Source organism: Ascaphus truei, chromosome 8, assembly GCF_040206685.1.
Source record: "Ascaphus truei isolate aAscTru1 chromosome 8, aAscTru1.hap1, whole genome shotgun sequence".
Lineage (NCBI taxonomy): Eukaryota > Metazoa > Chordata > Amphibia > Anura > Ascaphidae > Ascaphus > Ascaphus truei.
In genome coordinates, this window is record NC_134490.1 from 30,384,353 (window position 1) to 30,396,685 (window position 12,333).

Sequence of the window (12,333 nt, forward strand, 5' to 3'; positions counted from 1 at the left end):
CAGTCCAAGCTGCCATTCCCCCCCCCCCCCCCCCATTTTAATATTTTCATCAATAAAATCCACACAATGATAAGTAATTATCTAAATTGCCGATAAATCCGTTCTCCTGTGATTGATCGGAGAAGATTCGGCTCGGGGGTTCGTGTAGGATATTGCTTTGTCTGCAGCTTTAAATCATACTATTCCCTGCTCCTTACCTGCCACTGTCCTATACACTCCACACGCCGCCCAAATGGTCTCTGCAGCCCGGAGCAAAGTTTGAAGGCGTCACTGCGGATCTCAATGATGTTATTGACCAGGGCGCAGGCCGCGGCTAAAGGGAAGGCCGAGGAGAAGAGCACCACGTACCCAAACTGCACAAACATCTCCTGGTAATCCTGGAAGGTGTCCTGTGAGAGCAGGGGGTGTTACTGCGGCTTAAAGGCAGTTTCCACGTTTCAATGTACAGCAAGTCCCCTGAGGGGTGAAACGCCTGCATGTGTATCAAGCTGCGCATAACCCATTGCTGAGGTCAAAATGCAATGCATATTAACCCAGCAACACAGTGTTAAAACAGAGCTACAGTATCAAAGTGACCTTGGGAAATTCAGCAAAGTCATAATGTACACAGCTAGCAAAATAGAATGAAAAAAACACACACGTACACACACACGCGTATAGAAACAGATATACAGATCCACATCTCTTAACAATGTATTTTATAAAAACTGAAGGAGATAGGCAGATAGACAAATAGATATATCTATATACAGCTCACAGATAAATAGACAGATCATACATGCGTAGACGATTCAATCTGGCGTGAAAGTGTTCACTCAGCAACACCATTTTGCTGCCAGAGGCGCCAGCAACGTGTTGCGGTGAAAGGGTTAACACTCATTTACTTCAATGGGAGGCAGATGATAAATGAGAGACACAGATAGAGAGAGACACAGATAGAAAGACACAGATAGATAGATAGATAGATAGGTAGATAGATAGATAGATAGATAGATAGATAGATAGATAGATAGATAGATAGATAGATAGATAGATAGATAGATAGACATATACATACTGTACATATACACACATACATATAAATATACATACATACGTATAAATATACATACTGTACATATACACACATACATATAAATGTACATACTTACGTATAAATATACATACTGTACATATGCACACATACGTATAAATATACATACTGTACATATGCACACATACGTATAAATATACATACTGTACATATGCACACATACATATAAATGTACATACATACGTATAAATATACATACTGTACATATACACACATACATATAAATGTACATACATACGTATAAATATACATACTGTACATATACACACATACATATAAATGTACATACATACGTATAAATATACATACTGTACATATGCACACATACGTATAAATATACATACTGTACATATGCACACATACGTATAAATATACATACTGTACATATACACACATACGTATAGAGCACACATAACTCACCTCGTATTTCTTCATACAACTCTCCACCTCGGCCTGTGTCAGCTTGGTTGAATAATTCTCCTCTGGGGGATCCATCCACGAGTCTCTATTCTGCTTCCCCCACCACTCCTCCTCCTCCTCTCCCTCCTTCCCCTGCTCTTCCTCCATCGCCGCCCTCGCCCTCCTCCTCCTCCTCCTGTGCTGCCTCAGCTTCACCCCTGGCTCCTGCTCCCCTCCGTCCAGCGTCCCCCCAGCACCTTCTCTCTCGTCCTCTTCATCCTCCTCCAGCTGGAAGACGGAGGCCGGGTCGCTGCCTCTCTCCACCAGCGTGGGGCTGCCCTCCTGCAGGAACCTGTCCTCCTCCTCCTCTATTTCTTGCTGGGACACTGCGCCCCCCTCCCCTCTCCTCTGCCCCTTCTCCATGAAGCTGACCCTCTTCAGCTTCAACCCACAATCCATGATACTCTCTTCTTCCACCTCTTCCTCTTCAGAGACCACTCCCTCCTCCTCCTCGTCTGGCACTCCGCACCCTCCGTTGAGGCACTTCTTACGCCCGCTGGTGCCCGTCTCCTGCGGGTCCCCGGGCGGCCTCAGCGGCCGATGGGGGAAGGCGTACTTCTGCGCGAGCAGCCGCAGGGCGTGTCGGGTGAGGAGCCAGGCCGATCTGGGGTTCAGCTCACCCCGTTTCACTTTCTGATACAGGTGGGGTTGGGAGACTTCCTTCACATTCTGCAGGAACTGGCGTACGATGAGGAGCGTGGCCAGCATCTGTGGGGGGCAACAAGGCACTCATGGGATAGGCACGTACGCTGGAGAACATCGGCCATATTTACTAAACGGTGCTAAGCCATAAGACACCTTTGCGGCCCATTACCCCAAGTGACCGCAGAGATCATGAAGGAGTTACAGAAAAGATGGAATCGATTGGCGACTTATGGCACCGCACCGCTTAGTACACATGCGCCTGTACATCCAAGTTTTGCTTCGAAGCACCGAATAAAATACTTTGGACATTTATTTGATGCGTTATGCGGCTCAATATTCCAGTGCCATCTGCTCGACACATAGCGGTAAGAATACTGCAGACATGTCTCAAGGCAATTTTGGAGCAAAGCTGACGTGACATTACCATCTCGCGTCTCTTTGCGTCCAAGTACCTACCGCTTTTTTTGCCCCCCCCCCTCCCCCGGGTGCGTCAGCTGGCGATATGGGGAGTGTCAAAAGAAGGATTTCGTTGCATAACCGCCACATTACAATGAAATGGATCAACTCGATCCCCCCCTTTTTTTTTTTAAATCACGTCACGTTTTAGGGTGATGCACATGTGCAGCTTTTAATCATCTGCGCCAGGCGGTTCTTACATTTGGCGCAGCCTTTTGAAGTGGGTCAATCCCACAGTCAGCTCTCCTTGTGACCTTGGGTGAGTCACTTCCTCTCCCTGACACCATTAGATTGTAAGCTCTTCGTGGCAGGCGGGCGCCTGCAACATTCTATGTCCGCTGCTGCGTTAACTGTCAGCGCTTTATAAGAAGAAATTATTATTGTTAGATTATTGATCGGGGCGTTTAACCATTTGCTGGTGGAGGGGCCAGCAACGGCTCAAACAGCAGAGGCCGTGTCCACCCCACTTGCCCTCCCTCCCACCTACCTCCCCCCCCCCCCATATATGCGCAGCTGCCCCCCTCATACTTTAGATCTGGTGAGGCACCAGGCAGAGCTGAGCAGAGCCCGGGTGACGATGACACACAGGTGGAGCTGGAGGGTGAGGAAGGGAAGGAGGGCGTCTTTTATCTGACGGGTGAAGCTTTGGGAGAGAGAGAAAACGAGCAGGAGCTGCAGACGGGATGGGGGAGAAGAGAGGAGGAGAAAGGGGAGAAAAAAAAGAAAGAGAGAAAAAAAGGAAAAGAGGGAGCTGAACAGAACAGAAATAAAGAGGTTAAAGCAGCATGGCATGTTTCCGGGTACACTGAATTAACCCCTTCACTAGGGGGGTGGGCTGGGAGTAGAATGTGCAGAATTTGCTCTATTGCAGGGGTGGCCAACTCCATTCATCAAGGGGCACCAACAGGTCAGGTTTTTAGGATATCCTCAGCACAGGTGGCTCAGTCAGAATGAATGAGCCACTGATTGTGCCACCTGTGCTGAAGCAGGGATATCCTGAAAACATGACCTGTTGGTGGCCCTTGAGAACTGGAGTTGGCCACCACTGACCTATTGCCTTACAATCGGTGCCGTCATGTAGCCCCTTCATAACTCCTATTCAGGCTCCCCAAAAATTGTAGCAATTTGAGAGACACGAGCGCCTACTCTGTAAACTGCGATAGTGTCGATCTTGCGCCGAGAGCCCCACAGAGTTCAGTTTACAGAATAAGGGCCGCAGTGTCTCTATGGCTCCAGCATCTGCCTGGCTGCATGTGCCAGAGTTCCTAACTGGTGCTAAGGCAAGGAATAGACTTTAACATGCGTTGACGGTGCAATCCCTGTTAGTTGACAAAAGAAACCTACCAATGTCATTGTCCGTATTTATCCGGTGCTGTTTAAAAAAAAATATATATATATATATATATTATTTAAATTTGATGGTGTTTTGCCAACCGGGGGATCTTGGAGTAAGTATAAGTCCACTATTGTTACCTCCCAGCATCAGGACTGAGAACTGCACAGGGGCTGTAAATGCCCCCACTTCCGCCGCAGAACTTGTATGGGACAGGAGAGGGAATATATTCAGTCTGACGGTGAGAAACATGAGGCTGCTTTAAACCAGTCACTGCCGATCGGTAGAGCAATAAGGCACCGCAGGAACAAGAGCCCCTTACTCCATGCAAGTGCCTTACTGCAGTATAGTGCTATTGCCAGTAACCCCTCTGTGCCTTGCGAAGCCTTTTCAGGGCCTTGCCAGCACTGAAGAGGTTAACGCAATAGCACTTACCCCAGGCATAAATTAAAAGGAAACCCCATCATGCATGACTCTCCCCCTCCCCACTCCTGCAGCGACCTTGAAGGTGTTAAAAGGGTTAAAGAAAAAATGAAATGGGTTGACGAGATGATATGGGTGGGGAGATGATATGTGTGAGGTGGGGTGTGTGGGGAGGGAGTACTATTGCCGTGCCGAAAATAACAAATGCATACCCGCTAACGTACCCCAATTACCAATATATTTTCCTTTAAAAAATAAAATACTAGACCCCAAAAATTCAGGGTTAAAACCCCAAAAGTTATTGTTTGTACAAAAATATGGGTTTATCAGACAAAATAAACACCAAGAGTGTAGCGGAGGAAATAGAATCAAAAACACCAACTCCACATGCAGGAACATGGCCTCAAAATCAAGCAAAGATTTTTAATAGAAAGGCAAAATGTAGTAATCCTGCCACCTGAAATGCAGGACTATGTCCCAAAATTTACACCCCAAAAATAGTAAAAAATAAATAACTGATTTACACTTGATAGAGCAGGATTTAAAGGACCTGTTAAACATCGAGGCAAAAGACATTCATTTTAAAAACATTGTCCAATATTTATGCTCTATACAGACAATCGGATACAGTAAAAAAAAAAATCCGTTTTACTTAAATAATAAAATGAAATGTAGAGTTGTAAATAATATAAAAAGGTAGTGTTACTCCAGGCGTGTCCTTAAGCAAGGTAACGGCTAGTATCATCACATGTCAATCACGGTGTACACCCCTTAAACACAACCTTCACAGGTCTAGTGACTGCAAGTGAATATACGGAGACTGTGACCTCAGACCCGGGACCTCACACCCACCTCCTTTAGTCGCTCCATGTCCTTGAGGTAGAAACCAATGTAGAAAAGACTCAGGTAGGAATTTACAAACTGGAACTTGGAGAGAGAGAGAGATACAGAGAGGTCAGTGACACACATCAAACAGGCTACCCCCACACAGGGGTATATGCATGACCCCACTCTACCAGTGTAGGGGACATACCACACACCTCTCCCACAGATACCTAATCCTCATCTCTCACATATAGCTACCTAACCCTCACCTCTCCCACATAGACACCTAACCCTCACCTCTCCCACATAGCTACCTAACCCTCACCTCTCCCACATAACTACCTAACCCTCACCTCTCCCACACAGCTACCTAACCCTCACCCCTCCCACGCAGAATAAGGGTACGGGGACCACCTTCCATGGGTAACAACTGAACTTATAGCACTCCACCCTTTCAGGGATGCCTTGTGGAAAAGCTACAAAGTAACTGGCACTACCAAGGATCTCAATCACTACAGATGCCTGCGGAACATGTGCACAAGGCAAACAAGGCATGCAAAAGCACAATATTACTCTGATAATCTCCTCCAGAATACATCAAACCCAGCTAACTTCTGGAAGGTTATCCACAATATATACCAGCCTTCTAACCATCAACAACTAAGTAATATCACTAAGGGGGATAGTACTCTGACAAACCCCACAGACATTGCAAATGCATTCAATGAGTACTTTGTAGGGTGTGCTACTAACTTATTAGCAAAACGCAACCCAAACCACAAACATGAATCTCATTCTGGGAGTACCCAGATAACCCCACCCTCTCCCAACACTGCTCACAATTTTCAATTTGGCCCAGTATCCGAAGAGGAGATTACACAAACGCTCCTCAAATTAAAACTAAGCAGCCAATGTGGACCTCACTTTCTACAATCTGAGTTCCTAAGACTTGGTGTCCCAGCCATTGCCAAACCAATTGCTTCCGTTGTCAACTCTATCCTGTCTGCAGGCCATATCCCTAAGACCTGGAAAACTGCCAGAGTCCCAATCTTCAAAAGTGGGGACAAAAACACTGTCTCAAACTACAGGCCAATCTCTCTTCTCCCAATACTATCCAAAGTCGTGGAAAATGTGTCCACTCCCAACTAAGCGATTACTATACCAAGACAAATTTCTCTAGCCAATTTCAATCTACCTTTCGCCCCAAATACTCCACCGTAACTACTGTGCTAAAAGTTTGCAATGAAATCAAGTGTGGAATGGAACGGGGACAACTCACTGGTGCAGTATTCCTAGATTTTGCAAAGGCTTTTGATACTGTTGATCATGTTATTCTGCTTAACAAACTCCAGAGCTCTGGAATAGGGAAGCATGCTTTAAACTGGTTTCATTCCTACCTATCAGGTAGATCCCAACATGTGTCCATCTCAGGCTCTAACTCCAACTCCCTGGATATCACCTGTGGCGTCCCGCAAGACCCTACTCTTCTCAGTGTTCATCAATGATCTTCCCGCAGCTTGTAAGGAAGACTCAATACACATGTATGCAGAAGACACAATCCTATATGCACACAGTCATAGCCTCTCCGACCTTGAACACATATTTCAGTCTGACTTTGTGAGACTCGAAAACTGGATTTCCCAAAACAAACTGTTTTTAAACACTGACAAGACTGTAACAATGGTATTTGGGACCAAGACTAAATTTTTAAAGCTTCCAGTGACTGAGCTCCACATCAGAACCAACCCTAATACCACCCTAACTCCTGTTACTAGTTTGAAATACCTGGGCATATGGTTTGACTCCCACTTAACATTCGGAATGCACATTGATACCCTGACATCCAAACCCTATGCCAAACTAGGTGTACTTTAAAGGAACAAATCATCCCTAAGCCTGCTGGTCAGAAAGCGTACGCACAGCAGATGCTAATGCCAATTATCGACTATGGAGACATAGTAAATGGCTCGGCACCCCAAACTCCCCTTAGCAAACTTGACACCCTCTACAATTCAATATGTCGTTTTGTTCTCCAATTCAACTACAACACACATCACTGCGAAATGCTCAAAGAACTAGATTGGTCATCACTCGAGTCTAGGCGCAAAGTTAACCTTTCCTGTCTTGCCTTCAAATACTTTCTGGGCAAGCTACCATCTATCTGAACAAGCTCCTCACCCCTTCCACATGCAGCACTTATCATCTGAGATCTGACTCCAAAAGACTGTTCATGGTGCCAAGGCTCAACAAAGTATCCGGCCGCTCCTCCTTCTCTTACCGTGCACCACAAAACTGGAACAACCTACCGGAGACTCTCACATCCACCACCGGTTTAAGTTCTTTCAAAACTAAGGTAGTCTCACATTTTAATCTGGTCTGTAACTGTTACATACATACATATATATTTTCTTTCACTGTGCATGCAAATTCTTGTATATAATGTTTACCCTGTTCACTTATGTAACTGTATTTGTAACCATGTATTATTTGTCTTAACTCTATGCCCAGGATATACTTGAAAACGAGAGGTAACTCTCAACGTATTCTTCCTGGTAAAATATTTTATAAATAAATAAAAAATAAATAGATACCTAACCCTCACCCCTCCCACATAGCTACATAACCCTCACCTCTCCCACATAGCTACATAACCCTCACCTCTCCCACATAGCTACATAACCCTCACCTCTCCCACATAGCTACCTAACCCTCACCTCTCCCACATAGCTACATAACCCTCACCTCTCCCACATAGCTACCTAACCCTCACCTCTCCCACATAGCTACCTAACCCTCACCTCTCCCACATAGCTACCTAACCCTCACCTCTCCCACATAGCTACCTAACCCTCACCTCTCCCACATAGCTACATAACCCTCACCTCTCCCACATAGCTACATAACCCTCACCTTTCCCACATAGCTACCTAACCCTCACCTCTCCCACATAGCTACCTAACCCTCACCTCTCCCACATAGCTACATAACCCTCAACTCTCCCACATAGCTACATAACCCTCACCTCTCCCACATAGCTACCTAACCCTCACCTCTCCCACATAGCTACCTAACCCTCACCTCTCCCACATAGCTACATAACCCTCACCTCTCCCACATAGCTACATAACCCTCAACTCTCCCACATAGCTACATAACCCTCACCTTTCCCACATAGACACCTAGCCCTCACCCCTCCCACATAGCTACCTAACCCTCACCTCTCCCACATAGCTACCTAACCCTCACCTCTCCCACATAGCTACCTAACCCTCACCTCTCCCACATAGCTACCTAACCCTCACCTCTCCCACATAGCTACATAACCCTCACCTCTCCCACATAGCTACATAACCCTCACCTCTCCCACATAGCTACATAACCCTCACCTTTCCCACATAGACACCTACTCCTCATCTCTCCCACATAGCTACATAACCCTCACCTCTCCCACATAGCTACGTAACCCTCACCTCTCCCACATAGCTACATAACCCTCACCTCTCCCACATAGCTACATAACCCTCACCTTTCCCACATAGACACCTACTCCTCATCTCTCCCACATAGCTACATAACCCTCACCTCTCCCACATAGCTACGTAACCCTCACCTCTCCCACATAGCTACCTAACCCTCACCTCTCCCACATAGCTACATAATCCTCACATCTCCCACATAGACACCCACTACTCACCCCTCCCACATAGATACCTACCCTTCCCACATAGACACCTACCCATCATCTCTTCCACAGGTACCTAACTCTCACATCCCTCACATAAATACTTAAGCCTTACCTCTCCCACATATAAACCTACTCCTCATCTTTCCCACATAGACACCTAACCCTCACCTCTCCACTATGGACACCTACTACTCACCTCTCACAGATAAATACCCAACCCTGACTTCTCCAACCCCTCATTTCTCCCACACAGACACCAAACCCCATATCTCTCCTACAGACCTCTAACCCCTTATCTCTCCCACATAGATACCTAACCCGTTATCTCTCTCATAGACACCTAACCCCTTATCTCTCTCATAGACATCTAACTCCTTATCTCTCCCACAGACCCCTCCCCCTCATCTCTCCCACATAGACACCTAACTCGTATCTCTCCCACAGACACCTAACCCGTTATCTTCCCACAGACACCTACTCCTCATATCTCCCACATAGGCATCTACCCCTCATCATTCCAATATAGGCACCGAACCCCTCATCTCTCCCACAGACACCTAACTCTCACCTCTTCCACATAGACACCTAACCAGTCATCTCTCCCATATAGACACCTAACCCCTTATCTCTCCCAGACACCTAACCCCTCATCGCTCCCACATAGACACCTAACCCCTTATCTCTCCCACATATACACCTAACCCCTTATCTCTCCCAGACACCAAACCCCTCATCTCTCCCAGACACCTAACCCCTCATCTCTCCCACATATACACCTAACCCCTTATCTCTCCCACATATACACCTAACCCCTCATCTCTCCCACATAGACACCTAACCCCTTATCTCTCCCACATATACACCTAACCCCTTATCTCTCCCACAGACACCTAACCCCTCATCTCTCCCAGACACATAGCCCCTTATCTCTCCCACATAGTTACCTAACCCCTTATCTCTCCCAGACAACTACCCTCATCTCTCCCACATAGACACCTAACCCCTTATCTCACCCAGACACCTAGCCCCTCATCTCTCCCACATAGACACCTAACCCGTTATCTCTCCCAGACAACTACCCTCATCTCTCCCACATAGACACCTAACCCCTTATCTCACCCAGACACCTAGCCCCCCATCTCTCCCACATAGACACCTAACCCGTTATCTCTCCCAGACAACTACCCTCATCTCTCCCACATAAACACCTAACCCGTTATCTCTCCCACATAAACACCTAACCCGTTATCTCTCCCACATAAACACCTAACTCGTTATCTCTCCCACATAGACACCTAACCCGTTATCTCTCCCACATAAACACCTAACCCGTTATCTCTCCCACATAAACACCTAACCCATTATCTCTCCCACATAAACACCTAACCCGTTATCTCTCCCACATAGACACCTACCCCTCATCTCTTCCACATACAGTAGATACCTACCACACACCAATCCAACATGGACACCTACCACTCACCCCTCTGCTAGCATAACTACCCTGGTCTCTTCCCTGAGACATCTACCCATTATCTCTGCCGCAACATGGGCACTTACCTCTTTCCCAATTCCACCTTTAGGGTCACCTTCCTCCTCAAAGAAGGGGTGTTGCCCCTCCCACAAGTACACCTACTCCCCTCAATACACTACAGGAGTAACTACATATTATGTCTCATACGTGCACTGGTATCTAGCCTTAACCCTCCCACAGAAGCACCTATCCCTCATACAGCACAGGGGCATGCGAGGGCTTCTATAGGGACACCAACCCACCCTCAAATACTTGTATCATTTCCTGACAGAAACTCTACTCACTAAGACGATTTTGATGATGAGATGTTTCTCATAGGCACTCTGTAAGCGGTAATTCTCTGAGAAGAAAAGAGGGGAGCGGTGAGAATGGGAGGAGGGGGAAAGGAGGGATTGAGGGAAGAGGGGAGGGGAGTAATGAGGGAAAAGGAAAGCATAAAATAAAGAAAAGGGGAGCACAAAAGAGGGGGGAGTAGGAAGAAAGGAAGGAAGAAAAGTTGGAGAGAAAGAATGAAACAAGGATAGAAAGAGAGTGAACGAAAGAGAAAGGAGCGAGGGAGGTAAGAAAGTATTATTAATGGATTAACCCCTCAGTTACTGGAGGTAGTTTCTGAGCATGGGAGATTCAACATACCCATATCATTTAACCAGTACGCAATCTTCTTGTAAACCTCGTCACAAGAGCTGACAATCACAGCAAGGAGGATTTTGGGGAAGAAACGCACAAGCCTTGGCAGCTCCTTAATGCTGAGCACAAACTCCTGCCAAGGACAGAGGGAGAGGCGCAATGTGACACAGAATAACGGCATGTTACAGTGACCAGAACACGGAGCCCTGGCTATTTATACACCGGGCAGTGACCGGTCAGTGGAACTAAGGGGCGACTCATTTAGCTTATCTGAGCTTAGGGAATCCTGGGAATCCAGGTGTAAGAGTGTGACACTGGTTGCAGGTATACAGGGGCATTAGTTACTACCCTCCTAGATTTTATTCTGCTTTTCTTTTCTGGTTTCTCGTGTCTGGTCCTTTTGGTGGATCACTGTCACTTTGTTCTTACATGGGATTGATCGTCTAACCCAATAAACATGTCTTTGTTATTAGGTCACTTTGCTCCTACATGTCACTGACCACTAAACCAGGGGTTCTCAACTCCAGTCCTCAAGACCCCCCAAATAGGTCAGGCTTTCAGCACAAGTGACTCAATCAGTCCCTGCTTCAGCACAGGTGGCACAATCAGTGGCTGGGTCTTCGACTGAGCCACTGATTGAGCCACCTGTGCTGAAGCAGGGATATCAATAAAACCTGACCTTTTGGGGATCTTGAGGTCTGGAGTTGAGAAACCCTACCCAAAACCCATTCAACGTGTCACTGTCTTTAGGTCCCTTTGCTCCTACATGGGACTGATCGTTTAACCCATTACACACGTCATCGTCCTTAGTAAATCCAATAAAGATGTTGCTGCCATTTAGGCCACTTTGCTCCTACATGGGACTGACCCTTAAAGCCGTTACACAATCCCACGACTCAAAATGGCGGGTGATGTAATCGTGGCTGCGGTGCTGGGCAGGGAGGGGACGGGTCCATCTGACACAAGCCCAAGAAGTGACGGCCCCACTGACCTGCAGCTCAAAGCAGGCAAGCATGACCACGAAGACAAAACACAGGCAGGACACGCAGACAGGGAGGCTGACGCAGGACTGGAACAGCAGGCGCTTCCACGGGGGGTAGTAAAACTCCTCGCAGTTGGTCACTGGGCTGGTCCTCTTGATGCCCTAAACAGGATCACAAAGCAAAGACGAGGTTGCTATTGGGAAGAAGGAGTGATGTAGGTGTTGCGGGCTGCTTGCTAAGGACTTGCGTTCACGTGGTTGTGAGTTCAAT

At 46.8% G+C, this 12,333-nt stretch overlaps 1 protein-coding gene across 3 annotated transcripts in view; it reads right to left on the reverse strand.

The window, feature by feature from the left end:
* ANO8 (anoctamin 8) overlaps positions 1-12,333 on the reverse strand; it is a 62,613-nt gene that overhangs the window by 5,622 nt on the left and 44,658 nt on the right. For 2 of the 3 annotated variants that reach the window (XM_075611096.1, XM_075611097.1), the window contains exons 9-15: positions 12,072-12,224; positions 11,087-11,213; positions 10,738-10,793; positions 5,262-5,336; positions 3,182-3,325; positions 1,514-2,260; positions 198-389 (exon numbers count right to left, since the gene is read on the reverse strand). In XM_075611096.1, coding sequence (XP_075467211.1) covers positions 198-389; positions 1,514-2,260; positions 3,182-3,325; positions 5,262-5,336; positions 10,738-10,793; positions 11,087-11,213; positions 12,072-12,224 — 1,494 coding nt within the window. The remainder of the gene's footprint in view (positions 1-197; positions 390-1,513; positions 2,261-3,181; positions 3,326-5,261; positions 5,337-10,737; positions 10,794-11,086; positions 11,214-12,071; positions 12,225-12,333) is intronic. The other variant, XM_075611099.1, reaches the window with a different exon arrangement.